At 42.8% G+C, this 27,490-nt stretch overlaps 2 protein-coding genes across 5 annotated transcripts in view; both read right to left on the reverse strand.

The window, feature by feature from the left end:
• The window catches only part of LOC143904153 (uncharacterized), a 34,328-nt gene extending 20,295 nt beyond the window's left edge, over positions 1-14,033 (reverse strand). Inside the window, exons 1-3 of one of the 4 annotated variants that reach the window (XM_077418513.1) lie at positions 11,145-13,913; positions 10,058-10,205; positions 2,677-2,764 (exon numbers count right to left, since the gene is read on the reverse strand). In XM_077418513.1, coding sequence (XP_077274639.1) covers positions 2,677-2,764; positions 10,058-10,205; positions 11,145-13,322 — 2,414 coding nt within the window. In that variant the 5' untranslated portion in view covers positions 13,323-13,913. Of the gene's footprint in view, positions 1-2,676; positions 2,765-10,057; positions 10,206-11,144 lie in introns of all 4 variants that reach the window. The other 3 variants (XM_077418514.1, XM_077418515.1, XM_077418516.1) reach the window with 3 other exon arrangements.
• Positions 14,034-27,244: 13,211 nt separating this feature from the next.
• Positions 27,245-27,490, reverse strand: part of LOC143904160 (protein pangolin, isoforms A/H/I/S) — a 126,698-nt gene continuing 126,452 nt past the window's right edge. Inside the window, exon 4 of the mRNA XM_077418547.1 lies at positions 27,245-27,313. Within this exon, the coding sequence (XP_077274673.1) occupies positions 27,260-27,313 (54 nt within the window). The 3' untranslated portion in view covers positions 27,245-27,259. The remainder of the gene's footprint in view (positions 27,314-27,490) is intronic.

A 27,490-nucleotide genomic window follows, 5' to 3' on the forward strand; every position in this document is an offset into this window, starting at 1 on the left:
CATTGTAAATTAAAAAAAAAATTAAAAACATAATAAACACTAAGAAAACACTAATAGAATAAACATTAAGATAAACACAAGAAGCTAAGACAAAGGTAAGAGAACCTTAATGGTCCTTAGTTTAGAATTATAAATTATTACACGATTAAAATGAATTCGACACGTTGAGTTATTTAGTCATTATTTAAAATAAATTAATAATATTTCTTGCTTAGTCTACGTTACGAAACGGGAATAAGATGTGTCTAGAAAAAGTATGTCACGTGAAAATTCAAGTCAATGTTGAAAAAAAATTGTGCAAAGTAAAAAAATATCCAGTGTCAAAATTTATGTTAAGATAATTCTAAGAATGTGGAATGAAGGTTGTATTTGCAGAAAAAATGTTTTTTTCCTCTTTTTCACAGATTAATAGTTTAAAAAATTAACTTACAAGATTGTGGTTAAGTAATTAAATTTAAAAGAGAGTGTTTTAACTGATTGTCGTTAGCCTCCTAACATGTAGTCAAACAATGAACTGGGGATATACAATGTCGCTAAATATCGATAAGTATAAAATATTAAGTGTAAATAAGTTTAAATATTAATAAATAAGTGTAATTAAGTTAAAATAAGATATTAGACAAGTTCGTCAAGAGTATCAAAATATGCGCTGTTGAGAAACTCGGTGTCTTTATTTGAATTCATTTTATTCTTTTGTTCTTTATGAATCATTTCAGAGAGAGATGAGTCTCTTATGAAAATTTCTTTCAGTATCAAGAACTTTGACATTTTTCCAATCAATGAGATATTTCTTCGATATTTGGACGCTGGTGAAAAATTTTCTAGGAAATTTATTAATTCACTGATTCACTCGTTTCATTGTAACATCGACCGTTTTGTAGAGCACAAAATTTTTGACAAAATTATGTACATACAGGGATTTCTACTGTACCTGTAAAACTGTAGAACTGTAGGTAAAATAAATTTTATCAGTCTGATATTCGTCGTATTACGTATCCAATGGAAAAAATCAAAATCTAAAAAAATTCAGCTTTCAGGAATTAAAAAAAGAAGAAAGCAATAAAATGAAAATAATTATTTGTAACTGTCGTTAGATTTAAGTTACTTTCTCAATCAAACAACTGACCAATTATTATTGATAGTGACTATAAAAATTGCATGATTGTAATTCAAGTATCGCGAGCAACTCGTTGAGCAAAAACGCTATAATAAAAATAATAATAATTATTATAATATTGCACAGTATCGATCAGCAGAACAGTTAATTAATTATGACTAACAATGCAAACTGCTTCTCGTAAGAGTAATTAGTTTGTGTCTCCTCGCGAATACGCTGTTCGCATTTCCATTGCCAAGAACGTCGAGACCAGAATTCCATGCACTTCGCGTAATAAAAACGCCGCCGACCTCCTCATTATTGCAAGTGGCCTTCTGTCGCGCTCCACTTCTTCCTTTTCGAGGACGGACACCACCCCTTGAAAACCGCGAGAGCTAAATTCTGTGCACGCGATGTCGACGTCCAACATTTTTCCGCGTGCTAGGTTCGTCTCGAGCGAGCAAAGATGTTGTGGGTCCTTCTAATTGAGAAGAAGGAGCCTAATCATCCGTGGAAAATCGCAATTTGGAACGACTCAGGCGTAAAGCAAATAACGAGCAGGGGAAACGGCGGCTTCGAGCGAAAACCTGATCGTAAGGACCTAGGCTGTCTCCTCGCGAAAAGAGGGTGACGTCTATGAGGACCACGAGGATGAGGCAAGGTTCCGTATCGGATGTAATAGACCGGAACTGAGAGGACAACTGACCAAAGCAGCCCACACCTATCCCAATGTCCAGATTTGTTCAGATAACTGAACCAGAATGTGAATACGTCGCGATTATCTGTGCGTCTTACTTTAAAGATCCTCGATAATTTCGCGATTGGCATTGCAAGAAAGATCAGAAGCAGCTAATAAAAAATTTCACCTTTAAGCGTCGTGAAAATCGTTACTAACGAGATCAGTGAGCATATTTTGAACCAGAAAAACCCTGACGACGTTTATCATGCAAATCCGCACACTTTACATTAAAAAAGAATTTATTCTAAAGCGAAAAATTTATCGAGAAGAGGCTTGTCATGTAACGTTTCCCGTTTTTGCTGATACTTTTATGAATATTTAGCAGCCTTTGTGCACAATTCGCGATATGCGATCTGCGCGCGTTGAGTGTCGAGCGATTTTAAATCACCAAGAATCGCTTCGGCGCGCGATCGAAATCCGATGCTCTCCATTACTTTTCATTTGCGTTACTGTGAAACGCAAATCGATTATTTAACACGTAATTAATATAAAATATAATATAACGTGTGTGTACGCACACACACACACACACGCACGCGCGCACAGGAGTGTAAAACGATTCTTGTTCTATGGATGTCGCGTACGCGTTTACATCGCGAAATTGAATATCGCTCTCATCATACACATTCAGTTGAATATATGTTTGATAATGTTTAAAATTGAAATAATATTACGTTATATTGTAATGCAACCAATCGCGGAATAACATGGATATAATTGTATTACATTAAATTGAAGCTTTTATGAAACTATAATATATTGTTTTTATACAGATATGAGAGAACGAAGAAAAAGTGTCTGACGTAAAATTCTCTCCTTTAATAAATATGTTTTCACTTACCAGGAAGCGACTTGCGTCATTTCCGGACTAAGCATGGGGTATGCGTACTGGCCCGTCGAAAATGGGTACATTGGTGCTCTCGTGAGACCTATAACAATAAAAATGAAATATAATTCTTTCATTCAATGTCGAATATAACTGATAAAATGGTTTTTCCTCGATTTAACTCTACATCCTTTTATCCATATATTCAGATTTTTCTGTTATGCAGAATTGCTAGATACTTATGTTTAGTACTCTTCGGAAATTTTATCCGTCATCTCTTTTTATTTTCATTCTTACGCTTGTATTTCGTTGACACAACCGAGGTTGAAACATCCGCAAATTAATGTGCCGATGCCGATGTTAAAGCGAAGAATAAATCTACCGCACATCTCGTACCCGCGATTAACGGCGTCATAACGCGTTTAATCTATCATTAGCCAGCAGCGTGGCCAATTTTACGGTCACTAAGTGATGACGTTCAATTGAATCGCGATGAGATCGCGAAAGACCGAACCGGTAACGAGCGGGTGCACGGAGGTTTCTGTATTTGTGCATCGCAGCAAACACAAGCGAATTTCATTGCAAGATGCATTTTTCTGGTCATTAATTAAGGAAAGCTTATTACTTATATTTTCTATATATGAGATGAAAGTTTCATCTATCTCTTATTATAAATATTATAAAAAATAAGATCAAATATGAATAATATGCGTGCCATTTGCAGAGAATAGCAGCCATTTTTTATTATTATAAGTATTATGAGTTATTAATATTATTGTTAAATATTAAAAACTATTGCAGTTTTCGACATTGCAATACGCACGCACTGATGAATAACTTGACATATCCGTGTATAAATATTATCACGACGAGATCAAAGAAACGCGCGATTGAACGAGAAAAGAAAACTATACTTTTAATATATCGCATAGGTTTGCACTACAAACGCACTCGAGACGACGGAGGTCGAGTTTTGTTGTAATAATTTGGTACAACTCCACAAGTTGTATTATTACTGTGTATTTTATTAGAAAAAAACGTACAATTATAGAAACGAAAAAGACGCGTGATTACGCACGACCGATCACGGTCGATGTCACGGACGTAATGCCTTATGAATAGGCTGACCAAGAATCTCGCCGAGCGAAACTGTTTATAGATATACTATAACAGGAACACGCCGCGCCTTTTATCTCGACGCTCGAGATTTGACATTGCGAACCATACCGCAAGGTTCATAACGCAACGGCCTAAATATTTTATTTCCGACAAGTTTTCTCTCTTTCGTGGCGAGAGAACGGAGGACATTGATCAGCGTGCGCGGCCGCACCCTCTGTAACTAGCGCACCCGACACGAAGTGAAATACACACGCCATCGGGATCGTCGTCCAGAGAACAGTCGTTAATGAAATTTAACGCCGCGTAACTCATCCTGGACAGACGGATGAACGGTATCGATATCAATCCGATTTTTATATAATTGCGATCGATCAAGTCTGCTTAGTCTGCGTTACATTGATAATGAGATTGTACGGGACATTCCACACTAGAAATTTGCTGAGCTCTAAAAACACAATTATTTGATTGTTTTTAAATGCAAAAGATTCAGAGATATTGCTAAGTAATTATATATTTTTGCTAAACAACAATAAAATAATAATTAAATTGTTTTTCTGTTAAACTTGCAATAAAACTTGCAATTTTAATAAGAGTATACGCATAATCCCCTCAAACCAAAGAAAGGTTCGAAAAGAAGCTGCAGGAGAGTTTAAAATTACTCGGATAACAAATTGTAAAATTATACATTTACATGGCTATCGTTAGGTTGAATAACGGATAAAGTATATCGCTTTTACATCTGTATCTAATGTAACTAGTACGTGCCGCGGAACTGATCGCGGCTTCAAGAGAGCCCGGGAAATGTTGGGCGCGGATATAAGTGGGGTGCCTTTGGCGAGGCGAAGTGTAATTGGCTTCATAAGGGTCGACGAGAAGCGCCCGGAATATCGGCAAGCCTGAAACCGCTTGACGAGGCCAATACGTCTCTCTCTCTCTCTCTCTCTCTCTCTCTCTCTCTCTCTCTCTCTCTCTCTCTCTCTCTCTCTCTCTCTCCCTCTCTCTTTCTTTCGCGATGCTATTCTCTTTTTCTCTTTATATGTCATTCGACATAGTATACGCGAACGGATTGCATAGACTCTCCAGCCTGTTTCCATCCTGTTCCTTTTTGCGTTTTGCGGGCGAACATGTCCCGAAGGCATATTCCCCGTGACAATCTCTTCTCTCTCGTCCCCTCGCGCGTGCTGAAATCGGTCAACGCGTGGTTTTCCCCGGATAGGGCCACTTTCAATCCCCAACTCTATAATGACTGTCGACCGATCGACCGCGCGTAAAGAGATCGGACTTCCGTCTCTGGAATACCGTTTGCGTTTAAACGAAGCGCGTCTACACTTGGCAAAAACAATTGCGACTTTAAACGATCGTGAGCTATATCCTACTTTTGACTACTTATCGCTCTACGCATGTAAGTGGATCCTTAAACAGCGAAATGCAGAGGTTAAAAACTTACATTTCTTTTTAAATAATCAGATTAATCAAACAATGCTCTATTTTCTATTTTTGTATTCTTTTTTATTGAAAAAATTTGATCCATCTTTTGAGAAATCAGTATATTATTTTTATTTTGCGACATTATTTGTAATACCGACAGAAAAAGATAAAATTCGACGACGTATATAAAACTCACGGATGCTGGGATTTTTTTTTTACAATGGAGCTACTTTCGATCTTCGCATAACGACGATTAGCCACTCGACTGTAACGAGACCGGCTCTCACTCGGCCCCGGGCTTTTAATCTCATTTGAATAACGAAGCACGCACTCGAGCCCGTGAAAACAATGGCTGCCGAAACGAAATTTAATCCCACGTAAAAGTAATAATCCGATATTTTATCTTGCGCGCGAAATTGTGAGCCACGTGCAACACGATATATTCGCCTACGTCGCTTTGGGTATAAATCATGAAACAAATTACACATTATGTGTACCTATATATATACATTTTAAAATTTCAATACATCAATAATAAATTAAAGTTTATTATTTACTACTTGATCTTAACCACCTCCTTTTATAAAAAAATTTCAAATTTAATATTATATCTATAATGATAAGACGTAGAATAAGAAGACGAAATCAAGAACTAAAATCTCTCATATTCAAACTTTCGGGTAAGCGGATAAGAACAGGCAAAATTAAAATCGAGCAAGCACGACTTAATCTCAGTTAACGATAAAAAGGGGTTGAAGATGAGGCCGTTTCAACGCTGATTAGATCGAAACGTGTACTCGATAGAATAAGAAAGGTTATATTCGTCTAATAAGATGTTCGAGAGAGTACTAGGAATTGAGAGCATATTCACAAAAAACCAAATAAAAGAGAGAGGGGGAGAGGATGAAAAACATAGGAGAAACAGAGAGGGAAGACAACGAAGAACCAAGATGTGAATGAGAGAACGAAGGAATAGGAGAATAGCGGAAAGGGGTGCCTCGTAATATCCTGACGAGTCCGTGGATTCCGTCATGTGTGCTTAATCACTTTCCAGTTGACTCGGCAGTCTGCAACCCCATTATCGGCATCTCACCATCCGGAAAATTACTCTTTTATTCTCGAACAACTCAGGTTCCCGATGTTCCGTGTACCGCGATATTCTCTCTTTCTTTCTTTCTCTCCTTCTTTTCCCATTTGTCCGCTTCACTCTTTTCCTGCTTCCATCCAAGTCGATTTTAACTCGACCGGTGCTCGAGAGTTCTTTTTTCCAACTGCTTCTTGTAGCTTCGCCCAACCCCGCAAGCGAATTCGTCTATTTCGCTCTATTAAACCTTATTGTCGTGAATTCTACCCGTCCGGCTTCCGGAAACCGGTAGTACAAGCTCGGAAACTGAATGGGTGCAGTGAAAATAAGAGCGGAAGCGGTGAAGTAGTGTGAAAAGAAACAAAGCAGAAATTTTCTCTCTCTCTCTCCTTTTTTTGAGAAATTTTATCTACTAATAAATATCAAAATTTTATTAACATTTCATTCCTTTCTTCCTTTTAGTTTTTAAAAGGTAATTCAATCGGTTAAACAAAAATTTAACGACGTTGGTAACCTTAAGAATAAGAAATACGCAAAATAATTTTTACGAGTGGTTTTTTTGGAGATCAAGCATTTTATTGAAAATTCTAGATATAGCGCATCAAGAGCTTTAGCAAAAAATATTTTGTTGCTAACTAATTTGAATAAAAAAGTTATTTGTTTTCGTATGAAATTAATACTACATCTATTTCTCTCTTGCACTTAATCAACAGAATAAAAAATTTGTAAGTATTGAGAATTCTTTGAGAAAAAAGTAAAACATAATCTATTAAAATTCTAAATATAAAATTTTTTACTATTATTGTTCTCAGAAGATAAAAAAGGTATAATAATCCTAGAAAAATAAAAATTATGAAAGTCAAAACAGTAGGGGGTGCGCATCGAAAATAAAGATTTAATAACAAATTTGTACAAGTGCAGACGATGTAAAAAGGTGTACGCGTGTTATTGCGATTGTTTGCCGAAAGATCCGTGATTGGCCCATGTATACATTCCGAGGGTGCAAAAAAGAAAACGTATACAGACGGAAGATTAATTATTGACTTATAAAGGTTGTTATTAGCGAACTTTATACATATACTCTGCATACTCGGATTGCAAAATAGAGGCCGTTGTTAATTGTAAAATGCTGCTGAAGAATAACCTGAATAACGTATTTTTTCCATATAACATTGATGGGGCAAAATATAGACCAACTTAGAATTAATAAAAAAAATTAAGAAAAAAGAACAGATGGATCTTGTTTATTTTCAAAAACTAAAAAACGCGAAGATGTGCAAGGAGAGAAACACGAAGTGAAGAAACGCGAGAAAATTTGAAGAGTGAAAAAGACATGAACATTAGTAAGAAACAAGAAAATAAGGAAGAGGAAACATGACAGATAAAAGAGAAAGAGAGAAGTTAAGCGCATCAATGGCAAAGTCTTGATGAAACGGAACGCCGGGATTGGGGTATAGCCATATCCATATCCCTATTTTTTTACATTTCACTCTCTTCTGTCTTTTCATCTCCATTACCAGTTTACTTTCTTTCTCCGTTCGCTCTCTTTTATTGTTCTTTATCATGGAATTCTTTTTAATTAAATACATGCAACGGAGATCGAAAAGTGAAGCTAATTAGAAATATACGTATATCCATGCATGGAAGAGAGGAAATCATGAAACCGCACAAATCGAAAACAAAGGAAAGGACGAGGAAGAAGGAGAGAAGCCTCAGGGGAAAAAAGAGAAGCGGATAGAAAGAGAAACAAGAAAGTAGAGAATGGACACGGAGATTACGAACGGGGTAGTGTACGGAGCAGATAAGGAGATGAGGCACGGAGCAAAGAGTAAACGGGAAGAAAAAGAAGTTAGAACCGCGGTACTTGACTGTCTGGTGGCGGGGGAGAGAATGGGCGAATATGTGATAGGTTCGGGAAAGTATTGAAAATGGGGAGATTGTCGTTCCGAAGTAGCAAAAGAAAAAGGGCATGAGACAGGGTGAGATCGAGTCTCGATTCAGTTCGCAAAGAGTAGAGACGGAATGCTCCCTTGTTTACAAGACAAAGAACCTGAGCCGCCGCGCATGCATAAATGCTATCAACATCTGCATACTTCAGAGTATAGGGGATAAAGAATATCTTATTCGTGCTTGTTTATAGATAAAATGATAGAAAAACTCTTGAAGTTTCTTCACATAAAATATATTATAAAAGTATGTAAAGCGATGAAAACTCTATCCTAAGGTACATCAGTAGGAGCGATGTTTAAGCTCTTCCAGTGATGACGCTACTTCGAAACTTCTCAAGGTCGCATCTAAGAGCGTTGATAGTGTATCAATAGTAGAACCTTCACGATAATACGAAGTTGATAGAAGAGGGAAACGTTCCAAGGATAGATTAAGGACAGAAACTGTCGAAACTAAATAGACGGGTACAAACTACCTTGACCCAGAGGAAGGCTGCATGCTTGACTAGTTAGCCTAATGATGAGTCCTTCTATACTCTTATATTTTATGCCATCAATTTGCTGCTTTCCTATCTATCTATCTCCCACAGAACATCTTCGAAGATTATGCCATCCCCTTCACAGCCTTCATTTGAATCCAATATCATCTGCCTCTTGACTTGATAAGAAATATTCCTTCAATTAGAAGCTAGGGTATTGGCGCAGACTTTTTAACTCGACTTGACTCGAGAGCATCGAAAATACGCTCGTGATTCCCGAGAGGGAATAGAATACTTGACAGTAAGGGCAGTAAGGACGTGCTCTGCAACATCAATCTGTATATTCAGAGACTTATTGTTAGACTTGATATCAGTGGTTTGCCAATACGGATTGCTTTGTTCATTTATTCATGCAGATTTATTCATACATTAATAGCAATTCAGTGTTTCGTCTACCGAATTGCTGCAACAAAGATTAACGTATGTTAACGCGGTCACAAACGGTTTGCGCAAAGGCCAGGTACAAGCTGGACTCGCTTGGGTCGGGTTGTAACGGCCATGTTAATATTTGCGCAGCTCGATACAATAAAATTATATATAAAGCTCTCTCTCGACGGGGCGGAGCGTGTCGATTACGCGAGCGGGACGAGAAGTATTCCATCAATTACAATTCGAGAGGAACGTCAATATTTGGCCGGACAATAGCGGATTAACTTCGTGAAAGAATTGTTGATTCAACCGATACGCATTGGGGATATCGAGACTGTGCGGCGTATTGTCAGTAGTTGAAAGTTCATGTTGAAAGCGCGTGCGTCGAGAGAGATTTTATATTATCAACGGCTGTATATTTGTGATCAATATATTTTGCAAAACGTAATAATACGTAAACGTAATTGATATATCGGTTAAAAATATATAAATCTGTGATTTTTGATTGTCAATGTCACTATGTTACTTCCATAAAAGTGATATTTTGCACACTTTATGACAGTAACGACGAAATATGACAAAAGTGCCGAATTTATTTTCAGCAATAACCAAATATATCAAATATACGCAATTTATTAACTTATCGGCGAAAAGGCATCTTTTAACAATTTGCAATTTCTCAATTACGTACGGCACGAAAATTACGATACGTCAAAAAATTTTGATTGTCAAACAGATTAAAAGATGCAACAACTTTTGCAAAATCTTTCGACTTAATTCGAACAAACGAGATTACCATCAGTAAGGTCAAATGAGAGAAATTGACCTGTGAAAATTGTCGTGACTCAAAACAGTTCTAGAGATATGTGGACGTCTATTCTAATAAGTGGCTGATAACAAAAAGTACTTACCAGCCGCGGCGGCCGCTTTACCCGCGTCCAATGCGCCATAGGGGGGTATACCCATATGGGCGGGAGGTGGTTGCGTCAAGTGTTCCCCGTTCGGGCAGAAGAAGGGCAATCCACCTGGATGCGTCCCTGCCAGACCCATCTTGCTTGCCTACAAAATAAGATTCTTTATTTAATGTACAACTAGGTATTTTATATATTGTTTCATTTAACAATATCTCGGTATATCAAATTGTATAAATACTTTAGTGCGAGAGCGATTAATGTTATTCTGTAATTTCGCTGAACATATATTTATATTATATTCGGCACAAAGCGTAGATCAAACTCCCAAAATCTTTGAATTGTTAACATTTATTAATATGACATTATTAAATAATAATGTACGTAATAATCTATATTCTATATCTAGGTGGCTATTTTCGCGAGCATCGTTAATCCTTATCGTTATGTCGATAAAAATTGCATTTTTTATCCGCTGCTTATGTTACACGGTGTATCACACACGCACATGCATGATATAGATATAACTGCTACGTTAATTCGAATATGATTCGCACGAGTTCAGGCAGTAACGTCAACGGTGTAAAAGGTGCAAGGATAACGCCAAGGATTCACAGTTCACGACTCTTAAAAGAAACACGATATCCAATTCGATTCGCTCCAAAGGGGAGCTTATCGAGAAGTGCTTATCGAGGACCAGCTCGAGCGTTAATTTGCAAAGACCGTGTGCGGGATTGCGGAGGGAGGAATGTACTTCTCGAAGCACGAGGGAGGGTTCGTTCAACCTTTCCGTGGATTCGTCTCGACGCGACGTATCGTCGAAATCGAGTGCCCTCCTCAAGGATAGTAGCGTAACCCACCCCACCACTTGTTCAACCTCCCTTACCCTCTAGTCGCTCTTTGTCAAGTGACAGTCGATGAAATTAGTTCAATCTGCTCGTAAGCTCGCGAGATCGCGCACGGTTTCCTGGGCTCTTCGCCGTCTCTCTTCTTCCATTCTCCTTCTTCCGTTTCTCTTCTTCGTCTCGCGAACGATCGATATATAAAGACTTTCGACAGATCGTCTCTTATCAGCCGCGGTGCTTACCATAAGTGCGGCGGTATCGCGCATCGATCTGACCGCCAGTAGAAGTCCTGGATCGAGAGGTTCTCTTTCCATCCAGGTTAGTACTCTCGAGAGGAGTCCGACAGCTTCTCCGGCGGTGGGCTCGGCCTCGCCGTCATCCTCTTCGACACCGTCGTTCTTCCCGTCTTCATCCTCGTCGTCGTTGCGATCCAGCCATTTATCTGTCTCTATCTCGATCTTCACCCGGCAGTGCTCTTCATCCGGTTCTCTCTTCCTAACGAAACGCCCCAACGCGTTCTCCTCGTCAAGGATCCAACTACCGAGTTCGTCATCGGTGATCTCAAGTCCGACCTCCCTGGCGAGGCTCTGTAGCTCGACGAGCAACATTCTATCCTCTTCCTGATCGACCGCGTGGATTCTGGGCGGTAACATGGCGCCGTTGCATCCCGCGAGCGGATGATCCTCGCGATCGCGTGGCAACGTCCAGCTTCGAGCGAAAGTTTCCGATCGAACACTGAGCCAGGCGCGATGAAGGTCCGCGAACGCTTCCTTTAGCGTGAATCTTTTTAGATACGCGTCCAATCGGTGATCGCCCTCTTCCTCGGGCAAGCCCAAGATCGAAGGGAATTTATCGCGGTAAACGCCACAGCGGGCTCTCGATAATATACCGGTAGCCAGGCGCACTCTCAACTCTCGAACCACCAATCGCGTTTCCATGCAGTCCTTGGGTACAACGAATAACCGTACAAGACCGTCCGCGGCGACGCAGTCACCTTCCGGTGGCAGGTAATCGGCACTCTCGGCTACCAGCACGGCGCCGTCCGGATGCATCGCCATTGCCGTGACAGCGAATTCGCGATGAAACCACCATAGAAAGAGATCGGCGGTTAAAAAACCCCTGCCGCCACCGGCGTACACCACCGGTTGGCTCAGCATGTTGACCCTGCGTAGACAACGTGGTCGCCAGTGACGGCCCGCCACCAACAATCGTGTCCGGTGGTGACCCTCGTGATCCGCCGCCCCCACCACCCACACCCGCTCGCCGCTACGCGTCGCGTCGCGATTTCCGACGCTGCCGTCGTCGCCGCCACCGCCACCGCCACAACCATCACCACGCCGTTTACCCGGCAGATCCCGCCAATCGAGATAGCAAACATGGGCGAGGTATATTCGACTACGGTCGTAGTTTTCCAGAGCACTTCTCAGCCTCTCGAGGGTGGACGAAGAGGACGATACGTGCGCGACGCCGTGATCGCCACCATGGCCGCGCGGCGTTGTCGCCGTCCGGCAAGAAGTGGAGGACGTGGACACAGGGAAGGGGAATGGCGACGAGGAAGACACGGTGATCGAAGAGGAGGAGGAAATCGACACCGACGTCGTCGTCTCCGTCGCTCCATGAGTCGTCCCGCCGTCGTTCCGTCTTGTTCCCGCAGCGTTCTGCCTCCGCTTTCCAATCCCGTCGTCGCTCCGATCGGGAGTGCTTCTTCGCCTGCTTCTGACCGCTGGCTTGATCGCTAACGGATCGCTCGTGACCGATGAGGTGGAGGATGTCAAGGACCGTGCTGGCGACGAGGTGGTCGACGGCGGAGAGCTCGAGCGACGCGAGGACGCGTAAGAAGACGGCGAGGAAAGCGCCGGCGGCGACGACAACGATGTCGAGGAGCATGAGGTGCCGGCGGTGGCCTTGTCGGTGTTTCTCGCCGGTCGAGGCTTCCTCCCCGCGACGTGTCTCTCGCGTCGTCGCTGCCTTTCCGGATAACGATGCACCGGGGTACCGTTTTCACGGGCTGGCTCGGAGCTGCTCTCCAGGGACTGGCGCATGCGCCCAATCCACTGCGATCGACCCTCGTTGCACGCCGCGGCCGTTGTTACCGCGGACTTGTCCATTCTTGCTGTTGCGACTGCCGTTCCGCTTGACGTCACCGTCGTCAACGTCGTCGTCGTCGTCGTCAACGTCGTCGTCGTCGTCGTCGTCGTCATTGTCGCCGTCGCTGTGATCGTCTCCGTCTCCGTCTCCGTCTCCGTCGCCGTCGCCGTCGCCGTCGCCGTCGCCATCGCCATCGCTATAGTCGTTCCCTCGGTTTCCACAAGACCCAGGGAGACGTGCTGCTGATCGCGCGCTTGGCGCCCCTTGGTGGCTACTTTGCTGATACGCGCGCACTTGCCGCCACGAGGCGGCATCGCACGATCCAAACGCATTCGCGGCTACCTCGTAATCACTCAAGTACATCCGCGTTTGGCGAGAGTTAAACGGAAATCGACTCGTCGTATCGCGAATCCGACGGACGTGGGGCGAACGGCGAACGGCGATTTCGCGGCTGATCTCGGGGAGCTCGCGCTCATCGTGCGCTCAGAGAGGAGCGCGCGCGCGCGCGCGAGCGCGATCCGTTCATGTACGGCGCGCCGGCATCGCCTACAACCGAGCGATGACTGAGCGAGCGGCCGCGACGCGACCGTCAAAGGCCGGAGCGGGAACTAGAAGGCTTTGATGTACCGCCGCCCCGGCGCGCACAAAGCGAAAGCGGCTCCGAGCTCCGAGCTCCGACTCGTTGGTTGGCACGGTACGCGGGGGAGGGGACGAGGCACGAGGCGGCATGCGGGGGAGCGAGGGAAGTCGAAGCGAGCTGCGAGATAACAGGAACGCGCGGCCGAGCGCGAGTGGTGGTGGCTGCGGTGGTGGCGACTGGCGACTGGCGATGCCGGCGACGGCAGTAGCGAGCAGCGACAGCAGCGGAAACGAGACAGAGGGGGCCACAACGAGATACGAGATGAGAGACACGTAGAGTCGCCTCCTCGTTTGAGTTTGAGCGTCCACGCGTGTCTGCCCGCGCTGCTTGCCTCGTAAGAGACTCCGTGCTCCGCTGTCACATTCGCGTTTCATCGTACGCCCGCGCCGGTGGTCCGACACTGTATACTGTATCTCGCCTGTCGACGGCGATAAGATAAGCAAGATTTTCGTTTCCGAGAGGACATTACCTGCTGATATCCATCGGGCCTACAAATTTCTTCGATGGCATCATAATATATATTTCAGGCGTAAACGTTTGCGGATCTTGCGGATGTATTCGGAAATTCAAGCCCTTATCTCTAAAACTTGCTTTAAAAATTCTTTCAGTTTATTTTTCTTTTTCAACTGCTATTTTCTGTTCAACCATGTTGAGCTACCGATCAAAGATTGCAAGAACAACGATGTAATGTCCGCTAATGTTACAATTTACGAGTCCCAAGAAATAAAAACGCGAGCGTGACACAATTAGCGAGCACGTACTAAATGTTCCCGAGTAAATCCGGGACCCAAGACCCGAGACGTCGCCGTCGTATGTGCGTCAACGACAACCAACTGTTCAAGATTCAAGATGTTGGAAACGCGAGATCTGAATACGGGCCAAAGTCAACTAAATATACCGATCCATTTGGCCGCATAATGGCGCATAATGGCGCCCGGCGTGTTTGGAGAACGCTTCTGCTAGCTCGCGCGAAACAAGTTAGTCCACAAAAAGAGGCGCAGATTTGTTTCTGCGCTCCGAAGTTAAAAGCACGGCCTTTTCACCGGTGTTTGTTCAGGCTGTTTATCGCGTGCGCTAAACGTAGATCGTTGACACCCGATCCCGCGCCACTGTAATCAGAACGATCCCCAATCGGAAAAACAACGCTTCCGGTGAATTATACTCACGATTAATCAAACCCGTTTCCCGTCTACCATCGCACAAGCGTGACTAATTTTATACAGACAAAGCGAAAATAAACTTTGTATCTTGAATGCTGACACACGTAGTACCATGCGATACGTAGGGTTGTTGACGTATGTAGAATTATCCATTGGCATTCGTTTTGTACGTTAACATCAATTGAAACTTAAAAATATGTATAATCGATACCCGTTCGCGTTGAAATAATTAAACGGTAAAAAATGTGATTGGCGATAAAAATTGCGCGAGGCCCTTGAAGACCCTTGTCGATTAAAAAATGTCGAATTAAAGAGAAAGAGACAGAGAGAAAGAGGGAGGACAAGGATGGAAGAGAAGATGCGAGAGGGGAGAGGGAAGAGGAGAGAAAGAGATGCGAGGCGCAACGCTGAGATTAATATTACAAATTGGATTTAGCCTTGGGCGCTGGTCGCGCGCATGATTATCGGCGTGTCGGCATTTCATAAACGCGTCCACATCAAACGCAGCGGGTCGGTCGATCGCGATAATATTTGTCACGTAGTTGCGGTACGTGGCGGCAGGCAGGCGTGTGCGCCGCGCGGCTATACGGTAATCGATCGGCTATGCCAGCAGCCAGGTAGGTAGGTACTATGCGTGATTACTCTCTCAGGTACGTCACGCGCTATCTACACGCCCCCGGACTTTTAGGCGTACGCAAGTAAGCAGCAGCGCAATCCGATTTGATTCCATCTAGCGAGAGAATATCGGAGGCGAAACGACCTGCGATTGTCTACGTTTCGAAATTAACCGGAATGCAAATGTGTCCTACGCTAAGATTGATATGTGCCAATATAACTGTAGAAATATGATTATCATTATCTTCATCTTCATCTTCACAATACAGATTCTACTTTTCAATATATATTTCAATTGTAAAATTTAAAATGTTAAAAATATTTTTTGCATTTTCTTTCACAGCCATGCGATCAATCATTTTATTTGCTTCAGCCGTTTGACAGAATGAGCAAGTTTGAAAGCTCAGATTCATTATACAAGGGGCACACATTCATTTACTTTGTGTTTTATTTCTTCGAGTTGTGTGCACGGTTCGTACTTATGTGTGCCATGCCTTTTTATCGCGATAGTACCGGAGTAAGTTTGAAAGTTAGGCAATATCGCGGTATCTATTAACGCTCAGGATGGAAACTAACCGCGCTCGTTTCCGACTAACGATTTTAGAACGCCGAACGAAACACAATCAACGTATCTATCGTCGTATCTGTCTCAAGATCGTACAGGCTCCCTTTTTATTACGACTACGATATGAGAGCAATGAGCCTATCTTGGGGTACGTGTAGCTTTTAATTGGATTATCTGTCCCGGAACACCGCCGTTACAGTACCGATAAAACGCATTTCCATGTAACGCCAGTGACCCGGACGAAACATATTTTAATGATAGCCTTGGTGATAGAACGGCATATATGTCATATCTTTTTCTCGCGGCGTTCTTTGTCGCCTCGACCGAGCGCGAGTTCGAATCTCGCTCCTTTATCTTTATTTAATAGTCAGTCATTTCTGTGTGTGTAATCGAATTATCGCGCGAAAAAATATAATTTCAAACTATATAACTTGAAGAACTATAGGAAATAGATAGAATTTGTATATAGATTTGGCATGAGATTTAAGGCACTGTCCTAAATTATCTGTAATATTCCATCAAATACCATATTTACTCATTAATTAATCATTGCACATCATGTTGTGGAAAATAATACGTTCATCATATTGCGCCCACAGTTTATATATCTACCGTGAATGATTACGAAAAGTGCATTGATATTTATAACTAGCGCGCAGATCGCGAACCAACTGTTCGGTCTATTCTCTTCTCTTCTCTTCTCCGAGGCCTAGGCTTCGTCGAAATACATGCAACGAAAACTGATACCTTGCGACTGTCGAGAACCGGATACCGGCAGGATCCGACGCGAAACGCGGGTATTATCGATCGCGACTCTCTCGCAGGACGAGCTGCGCGGATATAATCGAATTACCTGATGGCAAATTTGCGAGGAGGGTGCCCGGAGACCGATTCCAAGTTTCGGATGTTGTCTCTCTCTCGGCTGCGGCAGAGCGAAATCGTCAAGAGCAACCTCCCGTTTCTCTTCCCCGGTAATGGAGAGAGAAAGCAAGATTTTACCATCGATTTAACCCCCTTCAACCTGCTGCTTTATCCCTCTCCCTCTTTCGCATGCAATAACACGGCCATACGAATCCTCCACGCGGAAGATCGAATCGGACCCGTCTCTCTTTTCTTCCCGCCTCTATAGTACGGCGACAATTCGATTCACCCTATACAGTCGTGGCGAAAAAGTGTTAGACAAGAGCGGAACTCTCCCTCTCGATCGAGGAATCTCGTAACGTCGTAACAAGTTCAACTCGTCGACATCAGAGCTCTCCCGAAAGAGGGTCGAATTCGCGTTGAAAAGCGACGCAATGCCTATTTGACCAAGAACGATCTTTTTCTTTCAAACTATATAGGTATCACACGCACCCAGTCATGATTTATATAAATCCGTATATTTATTCCGTGTATTAAGATAACTGTATCGGACTGACGCTATCATTGCAGCATTATTAAATAGCGTTTGTAAAACAATTTGTAAAAAATTGTTGTTCTGTTTATATTATTAGAGAAGACACATTTTAAGCTGTTTATAAATTGCATTTTTATCCAATTTTATCCACTTTCCCATTTCTTTCATTTTTTTTACAGTTGTTATCGAAATTGACCTGATCTAGCAGCAAGGTGATGTGCACATTTTCCTCGCTTACGCGTGGCACGAAATTATGCACGAATTATTCGAGATACGTTAATCCGGTTGGCTTCCGGAGGAGCCGCGCTGCACCGTTTCTCCTAGCTTCTTTTCTACCTAGACCAATGCATTCCCTTTCCCTACTTCGTCCTCTCAGACTCCAGGCGAGACGAAGTCGAAACCGGGGTAGAAGGGTGAAGACTGACGAGGGTTGGATCAAGGCAAAGCAGCGACCTCGGTCGAGAGAGACGAGTTGCAGGGGAGTAGGTACGGGGATGGTGGAGGAAGGTTAGAAGGGGTAGAGGAGAAGAAAGACAAGGATGAGGAATAACGGCGGAAAGAAGAGGGCGGAGAATCCGGCGGAGGAGAAGAAGCGAGGAGAGGGGACGCGGTGAATGGAGCCGCGGTACACGGAGGCGGTGGTGGCCAACCCCAAGCTGAGGTTGCCGGGGCAACGCGGGAGGCGTAGGCGCTCTGGGGACAGGGAGGAAGGGTTTCCCTCGCTCGTTCGACCAGGGCTGCTGCGAGGGTCGCGGGGGCGACGAGAGGTTGGATTCTGACGCGGGAGCGCTACGACATTGGGGGGGTGGCAATACCGCCGGGCGGTGGTAGGGCTCGGTGCGGGAATGGAAGGGTTTCGGCTTCGGCTTCGGCACCGACGACCGACGACCGACGACCGACGACCGACGTCCAAGTACGACCGATGGCAACAGGGAGAGGATGGCGAAACCTTCGCTCTTTCTCTTCTCTTCGCACACCCTTCGTCTCTGTATTTATTCCTAAACGGATCGTATTACCGCGAGTGAACTATGGAATTCTCCGTTAGACATTCGTACAATCGTACTTAACTCTCAGCTGCACTTTAGGTTTCAAAAAAAAAAAAAAGACAATTTAAGATGCCGGGATTAATACATGGTTTCAAGATTTGGGGAGTGGTTAATACTAATAATTTGAAAATTATTTCTCTTAAATTGCAACCGTTTTTACATTGAGATAAAAAGTATTATTCGTAACTTTCAATTTAAAGTCTAGCTGACAATATGTAAACACATATGTATATCGAAGAAACTCGTGCACAAAATAATTCAGTCTCTCATACTCTTAAAAATTGTTAAGGATATCGTTGACATGTATGTCTTGATTATCAACATAGTGGTAACACGTGTGCAGACATACGTTCGTTAGAGAGACATGAATCGAACATTACATACAATTACTCATAAAAGCGGCATGAATTTGACAGATTGACGCAATAAGCAAAGCTGTGCGTGCGTAATTAAATGAAACACTGGAATTATCTAGTCAACGTGATGCGGGGAACATGACAGCGCGAGCACTGACATTAATCGTTGCCTTGTAGCGCGCGTACTTGTACTTATACAATTAGTGTAGATAACTATTTAAGAAATCATTCTACATTTTTTTTCAAAAGTATACTAACCATTTTCATGATTTTTATACATTTTGAATTTCGGTGACAAATTTATGAAAGATATTTTTATTAGAGCATATTACTTGCAAAAATTTTTTATCACCGAAATTCTATATCACGAACGATGAATTTTAACAAGACTTCATCCAATTCCTAAGTTTCACAAACTCAATTTCAAATGATTCCTATAATACAGAAAGTTTCTTCATTAAGTTTTTCGCGTTTCTTACATTTAATTATTAGTATCTAGTTACGACAGCTAATGTCAAATTGTAGGATTTAGAAACAGTGCAAATATCGCATATCGAGACTTTTTCGTCCGTCCCGCTGCCCCACGAGGACGACATGGATCTTCGGTAACGTGACTGCCGAAAATCGGTGTTCTCAATATGCTCGACGCGAACTGACCCCGGACGATATAATACCGGTGTGACGTCACGCCAGTGCGCCTAATTTCACGCTGCGAACAATGTACCGCCCGAATTTACTCGCGTCCTGTGAAATCGAAACTTTCGAAATCAGCTGTGTTACGTAGCGTCACTTCTTCTCAACCGGCAAAAAGACACGAAAAACGCGGAGCAGGCGCGACACGATCTCGCGCTAACGTAACGCGACTACGGTATACGCGATAAAAATTTGCGCGGAAAGAGCGCGGGGAGCGGGGGGCGAGAACGTGTCCCTTCCAGAAAAGCCGGGCGAATTAATCGAGAATCATAACCGACCGCATCTATACCAAAAAGAACAACGCTCCGAAGCGTTCGCACTTATACTCCTCAAGTTTATTTTCGACAAATAAAGAAAAACGATTGCGACCATTATTGCGACTCACTTTGCGTATCGTCCTGCCAGTCCAGCCATAATGCCTCCTGCAGGTTCGTCATATGCAATGACCCGAATAGGTAGGACTGCGTTGCCGCCGCCTCCGAATGTCGCAAGACTCATTAATCGCGATCGCCTGGACCATCAATGCACTCGAGACGATCGCCCGTCGCTCGATTCGACACTCCCGACACTCGTTCACTCGCGAGATTCACATTCGGCGGATAAAAAGACGCGAGAAACACGGAGCAGTCGCGATCCGTCGCGCCGTTTCCTCGACCCGCGCGCTACGCGATCGGATGACTGATTACTGATTGCGAATACGGCCTACGGCCTACGGCCGTTAAAAATCGAAAGGAGAGGGGTGGGGGGAGGTGCGTTCGTCAAGCGCTCACGCGACCGGCGCCGGTTTCATAAATACGAACGATATTACGCGAAAACGGAGTAGACCACTCGCAAAATTTCTCGAAAGATTCATTTTCCTATTTTCATGGTCGCGGTCGGTAGCAGGAAACACATACTTTTGAAAATTTCCGTTTCACACGCAAGTGAATTCGCAGCGTGAAATTAGCCGCACTGGCGTGACGTCACACTGGCATTATATCGTCCGGTCAGTTCGCGTCGAGTATATTGAGAACAATGAGAACTTGAGAACACCGATTTTCGGCAGTTGCCGAAGATCCGTGTCCTCGCGGGGGAGCGGGATGGACGAAAAAGTCCCAAGTTCTTCATCTCTGGAGTTGCAGAATGATGAAATCTTTGCAATCTGAAGATGGTGATGTAAAGATTCGACAATATCGTGTATGCGGTGCATGGTGGAGGAGCGTTTAGGGAAAATATAAATACGGCTCGCCGGAAGTATGCGTAATCGAGCGAGACCGGAGTTGTTCTAGAAGTAATCCATATGAGGGTGGTTGCGAGAGCGCTGAATATTCATTGTGCGAGATTGTATAGGTGCGTCCCCCGCGCGCATGCCCGCCGCCGCCGCGGCCGTAGCCGAGACGACGTGGTGTGGAGAGAGACTGTAATCATTATACCTCGCGCACCTCGCTCGTCTTCGCACTGTTTTTAAAACGTGTCGAGATTATACGCCGTTGTTGCAATTACGCGCGTTTGTCGTCGCGCGCTTATACTCAACCGCGATAACGCATTTTCGTAAGCGCGAACAATGTAAACAATTTGGAGAATATTTTTGTGGCTAGAGTTTTGCTTTGTAATGCTTATAAACTGCGGGGAGTCACTTCAAAAGTCATTTCTTTTATCTATGAGAAATTGTAAATTAAATGTTTACTAAACAAATTATAGTAATGGTAAATATAATGTGCATGGAAATATTAACGAATTTTGTTTCTAGACAAGGCATTAGAGATTCATTTAAGAATTTTAAAGCAGACACTTAATTTATTTTGAGTCAAACTCGACTTCGTTTTTCTTCGCAATGAGCGTCAGAGATTTCACGTTGGTCACGTGAATAACGGATGCACGAGATAGATGCGCGGTGCATTTGCGGCGGTAGCGACGATGTCAGTGGTGTCGAGGTTCATATTATATAAATCGTGAGATTCATATACGCGAGACACAATTGCCCGGAGGCAACAGCGCGCCGGTTAAGTTCTTCGTGTTAAATAGGATGGTAATTGGTCGAGTGTGGCGTTTGTGCAGCGCCGCGCGTGCACCGTATAGCACCGTGCGTATGCATGCGCACGCGTGGCTCGGCAAAAGCGCACGCACACGCACACACACATGACGATACCTCGTATATACGTCTCCGCACGCAACATACCTAACGCTAATAACGGCGGCGATGTATCGCAGTTAATTAATCGCGAATACCAAGTTTGCTGAACTGCGCTCATGAAGACTGCTTCTGGTTATTATTTAACAGAGTTTTGGGGCAAGATGCGTTTAGCTCAGCATCGCGAAAAGAAAATAATATACATATTGCTTATACGTATAATCGAGAATTTAATATTCCTCTTCGGCCCATCCTATGCGATTGCTCCTGAATATTTGTAAAATATATACATATTGTGGTTTCATGTTTTTTTTTTCTACATCGAGAAGTAAGTTATCCTAGTTAATCTCTTGTTACAATTTAAACCCTTAAAATTAATACAACGCACTTTTCGGACAATTCTACATCGAAGGGTTACAATTTCCGTTTATCTTAACTCGCAACAGACTCTCTCCTCGAATGCCATCGCGAGCAACACCAAGAAAACCAAAGCGACAACTAAAGCGTATACCTGCGTTCGACATTCGTGACGAGGGAACGCGAGCCTGCCTGATAAGAATGGTGGACGACCGCGTCGGGTGGTCCGGCCGCCTCTGACCGGCCCGGCCGCGGCGCGACGGAGAGGGGAGGAGACGGTAGGTGGACGGAAGGAGAGACGGGGACTGAAGGGAACGGAAAATCGAAAGAAAGAAGGTGGGAAGCGGAGAGAAGGAGAGAACGAAGAGCAAGGGTAGACGGGGGTAGGTCGGCGACGACGGGGTTGAACATGACTACGCGAGTGCCGGAGGGGTTATCGATGGTGGCGGTGGCGGTGGCGGATAGTCGGGGCCGACGGGGGTGTGGGCGGCGGGGATTCAAGTGGAAGCTGCGGCCAATCCGAAGGAATCGTCGCCATGGCTACCGGCGCCTGCGTCCACCGGCTTGCACGCAGACTTGCCTGCTGCGAAACACGTACACGTGAGGAACACGAACGCACGACTAACTATCACGCGCGCGGGGTGGCGCCAGGATCATCCCTTTCTCGCATAAGTACGTTCTTCTCCTTTCCGGTGCCGATGCCACGCTTTGCCAACGCCGAGACGCCCAACGATCTACGTGGGTGAGTTCCTCCTTTAACCCACTTTCCGCTGCAACTGTTACGAACTTAACCCTCGAAACGTTAACCGCGCTGCTTACCAGCGACCCCGATCAGTATACAGTTCCGATCGTTCCAATGTTATTTTTTTTTGTTTTTTTTTTGTTTCTTCTTGTACGTTTCTACTTGTATATTTCTCGTGATAAAATAAAAGATTTAAGTTCTTTCTCCCGAAAGATACGGTTAGATCTGTTTCAGCAAGTTTATCCTATCGCTCTGTTCGATATTTGTACACCTATAACTGTACGATCATGCTCTTCGCGTTGACAAGTTCGAAAAGGCGTTTCTCAACGAGATTAATGTAGAATGACATCTTTCTATCGACATAAAACAGAACTGGACCATGGCGACAACTGGATACATGGAACTTTGTTCAACCCACTTTTGTGCAATGGCGATCAATTTGAAAGCCGCATACGGCCGCTAACTGTTGCTCCCTCGCAAGATACTTCAGGATCTCCTTTCGCCTTCGCCATACCAACGTCGCCTGTGTCATGTTTTTCACGGCACCCCTTTTGAGGCGTGCGAAGAACACAAAGGACAAAAGATCGCTCTTCAGAGAAGCACCAAAGAAGCACACCGCTTAAATAATGCCGGGCAATTTGTGGAGTGCCGCACCTAATCCTTTCGCGGTTCGCTAATGCGCGAGATACATTAGAACGCATGCAAGTGTGTATCGAGATTGCTTTCCGCGAGTGATAATATAATTTAGATCGCGCATATGACACAATTTCAGACATGGTGTAGATATTTCGTTTAAATATTGACGAAACTTCTGTTGTTGTGCCTTTCAAGCTTGCAAAAATTTTATATTTATTTTTCAACTTGATACGAATAATAAATTTTAATAAATCGTAATATGTGTATCTTACTTTCTGAGAGTTAGATTATTTTAGGAAAGTTCAAAATTATTTAATGACATATGTATATGACGTTTTAATCGTGTAATACGAGATTCGGATAGTGTCTAATTCCGAATTCCCTATATCGAATTTCTTTTTCCTTAACCGAACTTGAACAAGGTTTTTGTTCTTTTCAAGAGCAAATTTACCATTGTATAATGTTGGCATTTAGGGCTCACAAAGTTCCACAACCGAGCGCGCGTGCGCTAGAGAGGGAGTATCTGCCTCGAGAAGGGTTCTTTCCCCTTAAATCTCTCCTCGACCTGGCATTATGTAATTATATATTCCGTAAAAATGCAAGGGCGAAACGTAACACAGGGCCGTCGTTTCACGAGCTTAAGATTTCTTGGTCTAGAAAGTCGTCTATTTGTAGAACCTGTAATTTTGCTTTTTACCAAAGCGCGCCCGTTGACCACCAAACGACATGCTTTTGACGATTGCATTATCGCATTATTTCCTGTATTTGAGGAACTCGCGCGCAACCATACTTTCATAAACACTTCGTCTATTAAATCTCGAAAATAATTGTGGGATATTATTACGATTGAAGAAAATTCATATCATAAAACGATAAATAAAACAATTTGAAATATCACAATGTTAAACAATTGAAATCGGCATAAGAATTTAAAAAATCATTCATATAATTGTAACACATATATAAATATATGTAACATATATTTATAATTTTATTTCTCTAGCATCAACTTTTACGCATTTGACCAAGATATGATCGCCGCTAAATTTATTTTGATTTTATTATTGATTTAATTATTATTATATTATATTATTATGTTATATTAAATACCTTATTTTATTGATTTAAAATTTGAAATAAAGAAACATTTTACAAGGAAGATACGGAAAATTTTATAACAGAAACGTCAGCCGAGTGATGGTTTTGGAAAGTCTCTCGTTTGAGTACGGAAGAAATACTTTTTCCCTCGTCGGCAAACAGAAACTTTCGGGCAAGGCCACACCGTTCTTCACTTTCACCTTGTTTCCCGTTCTCAACCCTTTAGATTTCTGAATTATCTCGATAAGTTTGTATCTTATTTCATAGGGCGAAAAGTTGCCGGGCAGTCCGGCGAAACTTTTGCAACTATTGGCCGCGTCTGCAGAGAATCGATAAAATGCTATCTCGAGAGAAACGAACATCCAAGCACTCCAAGCAGAGCAAATTGCAAAACAACTTTTTAACCTTGAACATTCCATACTCCCCAGTGAATTGTTAATGTTCAAGCAAGCAATGCTATGTGGAAAAGTTTTTAAGTCGATATCATCGAGAAATATCGCGAGAAAATGGGACCGCCTTTTCGAGCAAGCAAAAAAATCCATTTGTGCGACAGAAGGGAGACGATGAGCAAAACTGATGAGCAGGAATAGGATTGAAAGCCCACATTTGCGTCCACGATCATTTCTCTCACTCCCTTAACTCCGGTCCGCCGTGGCCTTGTATATCTTCATGTTTTGTATCTCGATCGCTCTTCAACCTAGTTTTGAAACAAGCACTGTGATCGCTATCCATTTTCTCATCTAGTTTTCTATCTGTAATTTAATATTCTAGCACTATAAATTTCAAATTATTGTCTTTATTAAATGGATCGCATTCAATCATTTTTTTACTTGCGAATGAACAAGCGAGAGGTAAACATTTTCTGTGATTTTCTCTCCACGTGCAAATCGATTCACGTCGAAAATCGAACGCGATATCTAGAAAGAAAGACGGACAAGAAAACACACAAGAGACGATAGAAAACAAAATGTTGCATCGATTCTTTTCCTCCGTGGAGACAAACTTATGTGCGTTAAATGCGCCGAGAAAAGGAAACGATGTCGAATGCGAAAAGGCGGCAAGGAAGCAACAAATAGAACAAAACAAAAGATGAAGAGAAGGGAAATGCTTTTCCCCCCTCCGCTGTGTCTCGTCACACCATCCTTTCCCGTCTTTTCTCACGTCGAGCTTCGTCGAGAAAAAGGAAAACTGCGAGAGGTGCCACTTTGGAAGCACGAAGCGTTAGCGAGCGCGTAAAGCGCTTTGCTCGGTTCCTTAAACGCGAGTTCGGCGCCAAACACCGGAGGTCTTTTGTTTTATAAACAACCCGATGTTATACCTGACTGCGTGCACACGTACGTATGTGTGTGTGTACATACATATATATAGAATGTCTTGAAATTTACGATGTTAACTTGTCTAACAGATTCTTTGATCAATTCAAATCTTTTTATAGAGAAAATTTTGAGAATCTCGACTCGCGAGACAAGAATCTCAATGCAAAGTACTTGACGATTTCTAAGTTTTTTTGAATACGAGTAATTCAAAATGAGAACTGTGTGTGTGTGTGCGTGCGTATGTGAAAAAAATTAATTTAAGAAAATAATTTATTATTGCGCGCGCGCGCCAACATATAAAGGTCACTAAAATAAAACTTGTTTTCTAAATTATATAAATATACAGATATGGAAATTTTGCAATAAACAGTCTTTTTATTTGAAATCTCTACTAGTTCAATAAATGTGCGTGATTACCTTGGTGTCTTATGTACGACACTAAATGCAAAGGTCGAGGTGAGTCCTATGCTCTCGAATGATACCGTTGTGTGCAATCAAGCGATGCTCACGTAAGCGTTTAATCTGCAAAAATCGTAAACGCGGCGTAGATTTCGTTTCTATACGAAATGAAGGAACACCGCGACGGAACATAAAGGTAATGGTATACTGATGGTACATGAAAAAGATTTGCCAAGAGAAAGAGCAGGGAAGAAGGGAATGAAAAATAGACAAGCGAAGCACCTGTTCGGCGGAGTTCATGTGAGCGAAAATGTTCCGAGCAGAGACTTTTTGCGCGGAACGGCGAATAATGAGCGAAACGTCTGTTTAAACGGCGCCTTTGTACCGCGACGCTTTCGGCGATTCTTCAAAATGGTTTTTATCTTCGTTACTCATCTGAGTTGTTCAACGAGCGAAAGTGTTACGTGTGACGATTAGAAATTACGTACAATATCGTGTATCAATTAGTATTAGATATAAAAATAGTGCGTATATGAAGCTGGCATATCATTTTGTGAAACTTAAAGTATTGAGAGTTCTGGATTATTTTTAATAGTTCTGTAGTTTTCTATACGTTAAACAATTAGTTATAGTTATTAAAGCATAAAAAATGCTTAAAGGACAAACTAAGATGCCAGATTCATCACGCAACGTCTCACTTTGTCACACGGGGTTCTCTATATTCATTGCTAAAGTTCAAAAAATTTATAGTTTTACATAAGTTCTACAAAAAGTTCTGACAATAAACGTTGTTTTATTTTATTTTAAATAATTTTTATGCTCGAGATAGTTGTCTTTATGAAAACAAAGGTGAAATGCCGTGTGTGTGTGTGTGTGTGTGTGTGTGTGTGTGTGTGTGTGTGTGTGTGTGTGTGTGTGTGTGTGTGTGTGTGTGTGTGTGAAAGCGCGCGCGCGCGCGTAGTCTCACCTATTTAGCCCGTAGGGCTCCTTTTTCGGTGGGTTAAAATTGTGGGGAAAAAAAAAACATTGTTTGTCACCAAAACTCTTTCTAGAATTTATTTATGTAGAACTATAAATCTTTTGAAATATAGCAATAAATGTTAAGAAAACTCCCGTGGAACAAGGTGAGGCGCTGGCGTCTCAGTTTGTCCGAGGCATTCTTTGTGCTCCAATCAGCAGAACTATTTGTTTAACCTATAAGGAGTATAAAACTATTAAAAATAAAGCCAAAATTCTCAATACTTTATAAATTTCCTCAAAATGATATGCCAGCTACACCTTAAAAATAATTATATAGATACAAATAATCTAAAATAAAACACCTTCATTATAAATATAACTGATTGTCGATAATATGTGTAAAAATATTAA

Source organism: Temnothorax americanus, unplaced genomic scaffold, assembly GCF_048541705.1.
Source record: "Temnothorax americanus isolate GAGA-0224 unplaced genomic scaffold, ASM4854170v1 Scaffold5, whole genome shotgun sequence".
Lineage (NCBI taxonomy): Eukaryota > Metazoa > Arthropoda > Insecta > Hymenoptera > Formicidae > Temnothorax > Temnothorax americanus.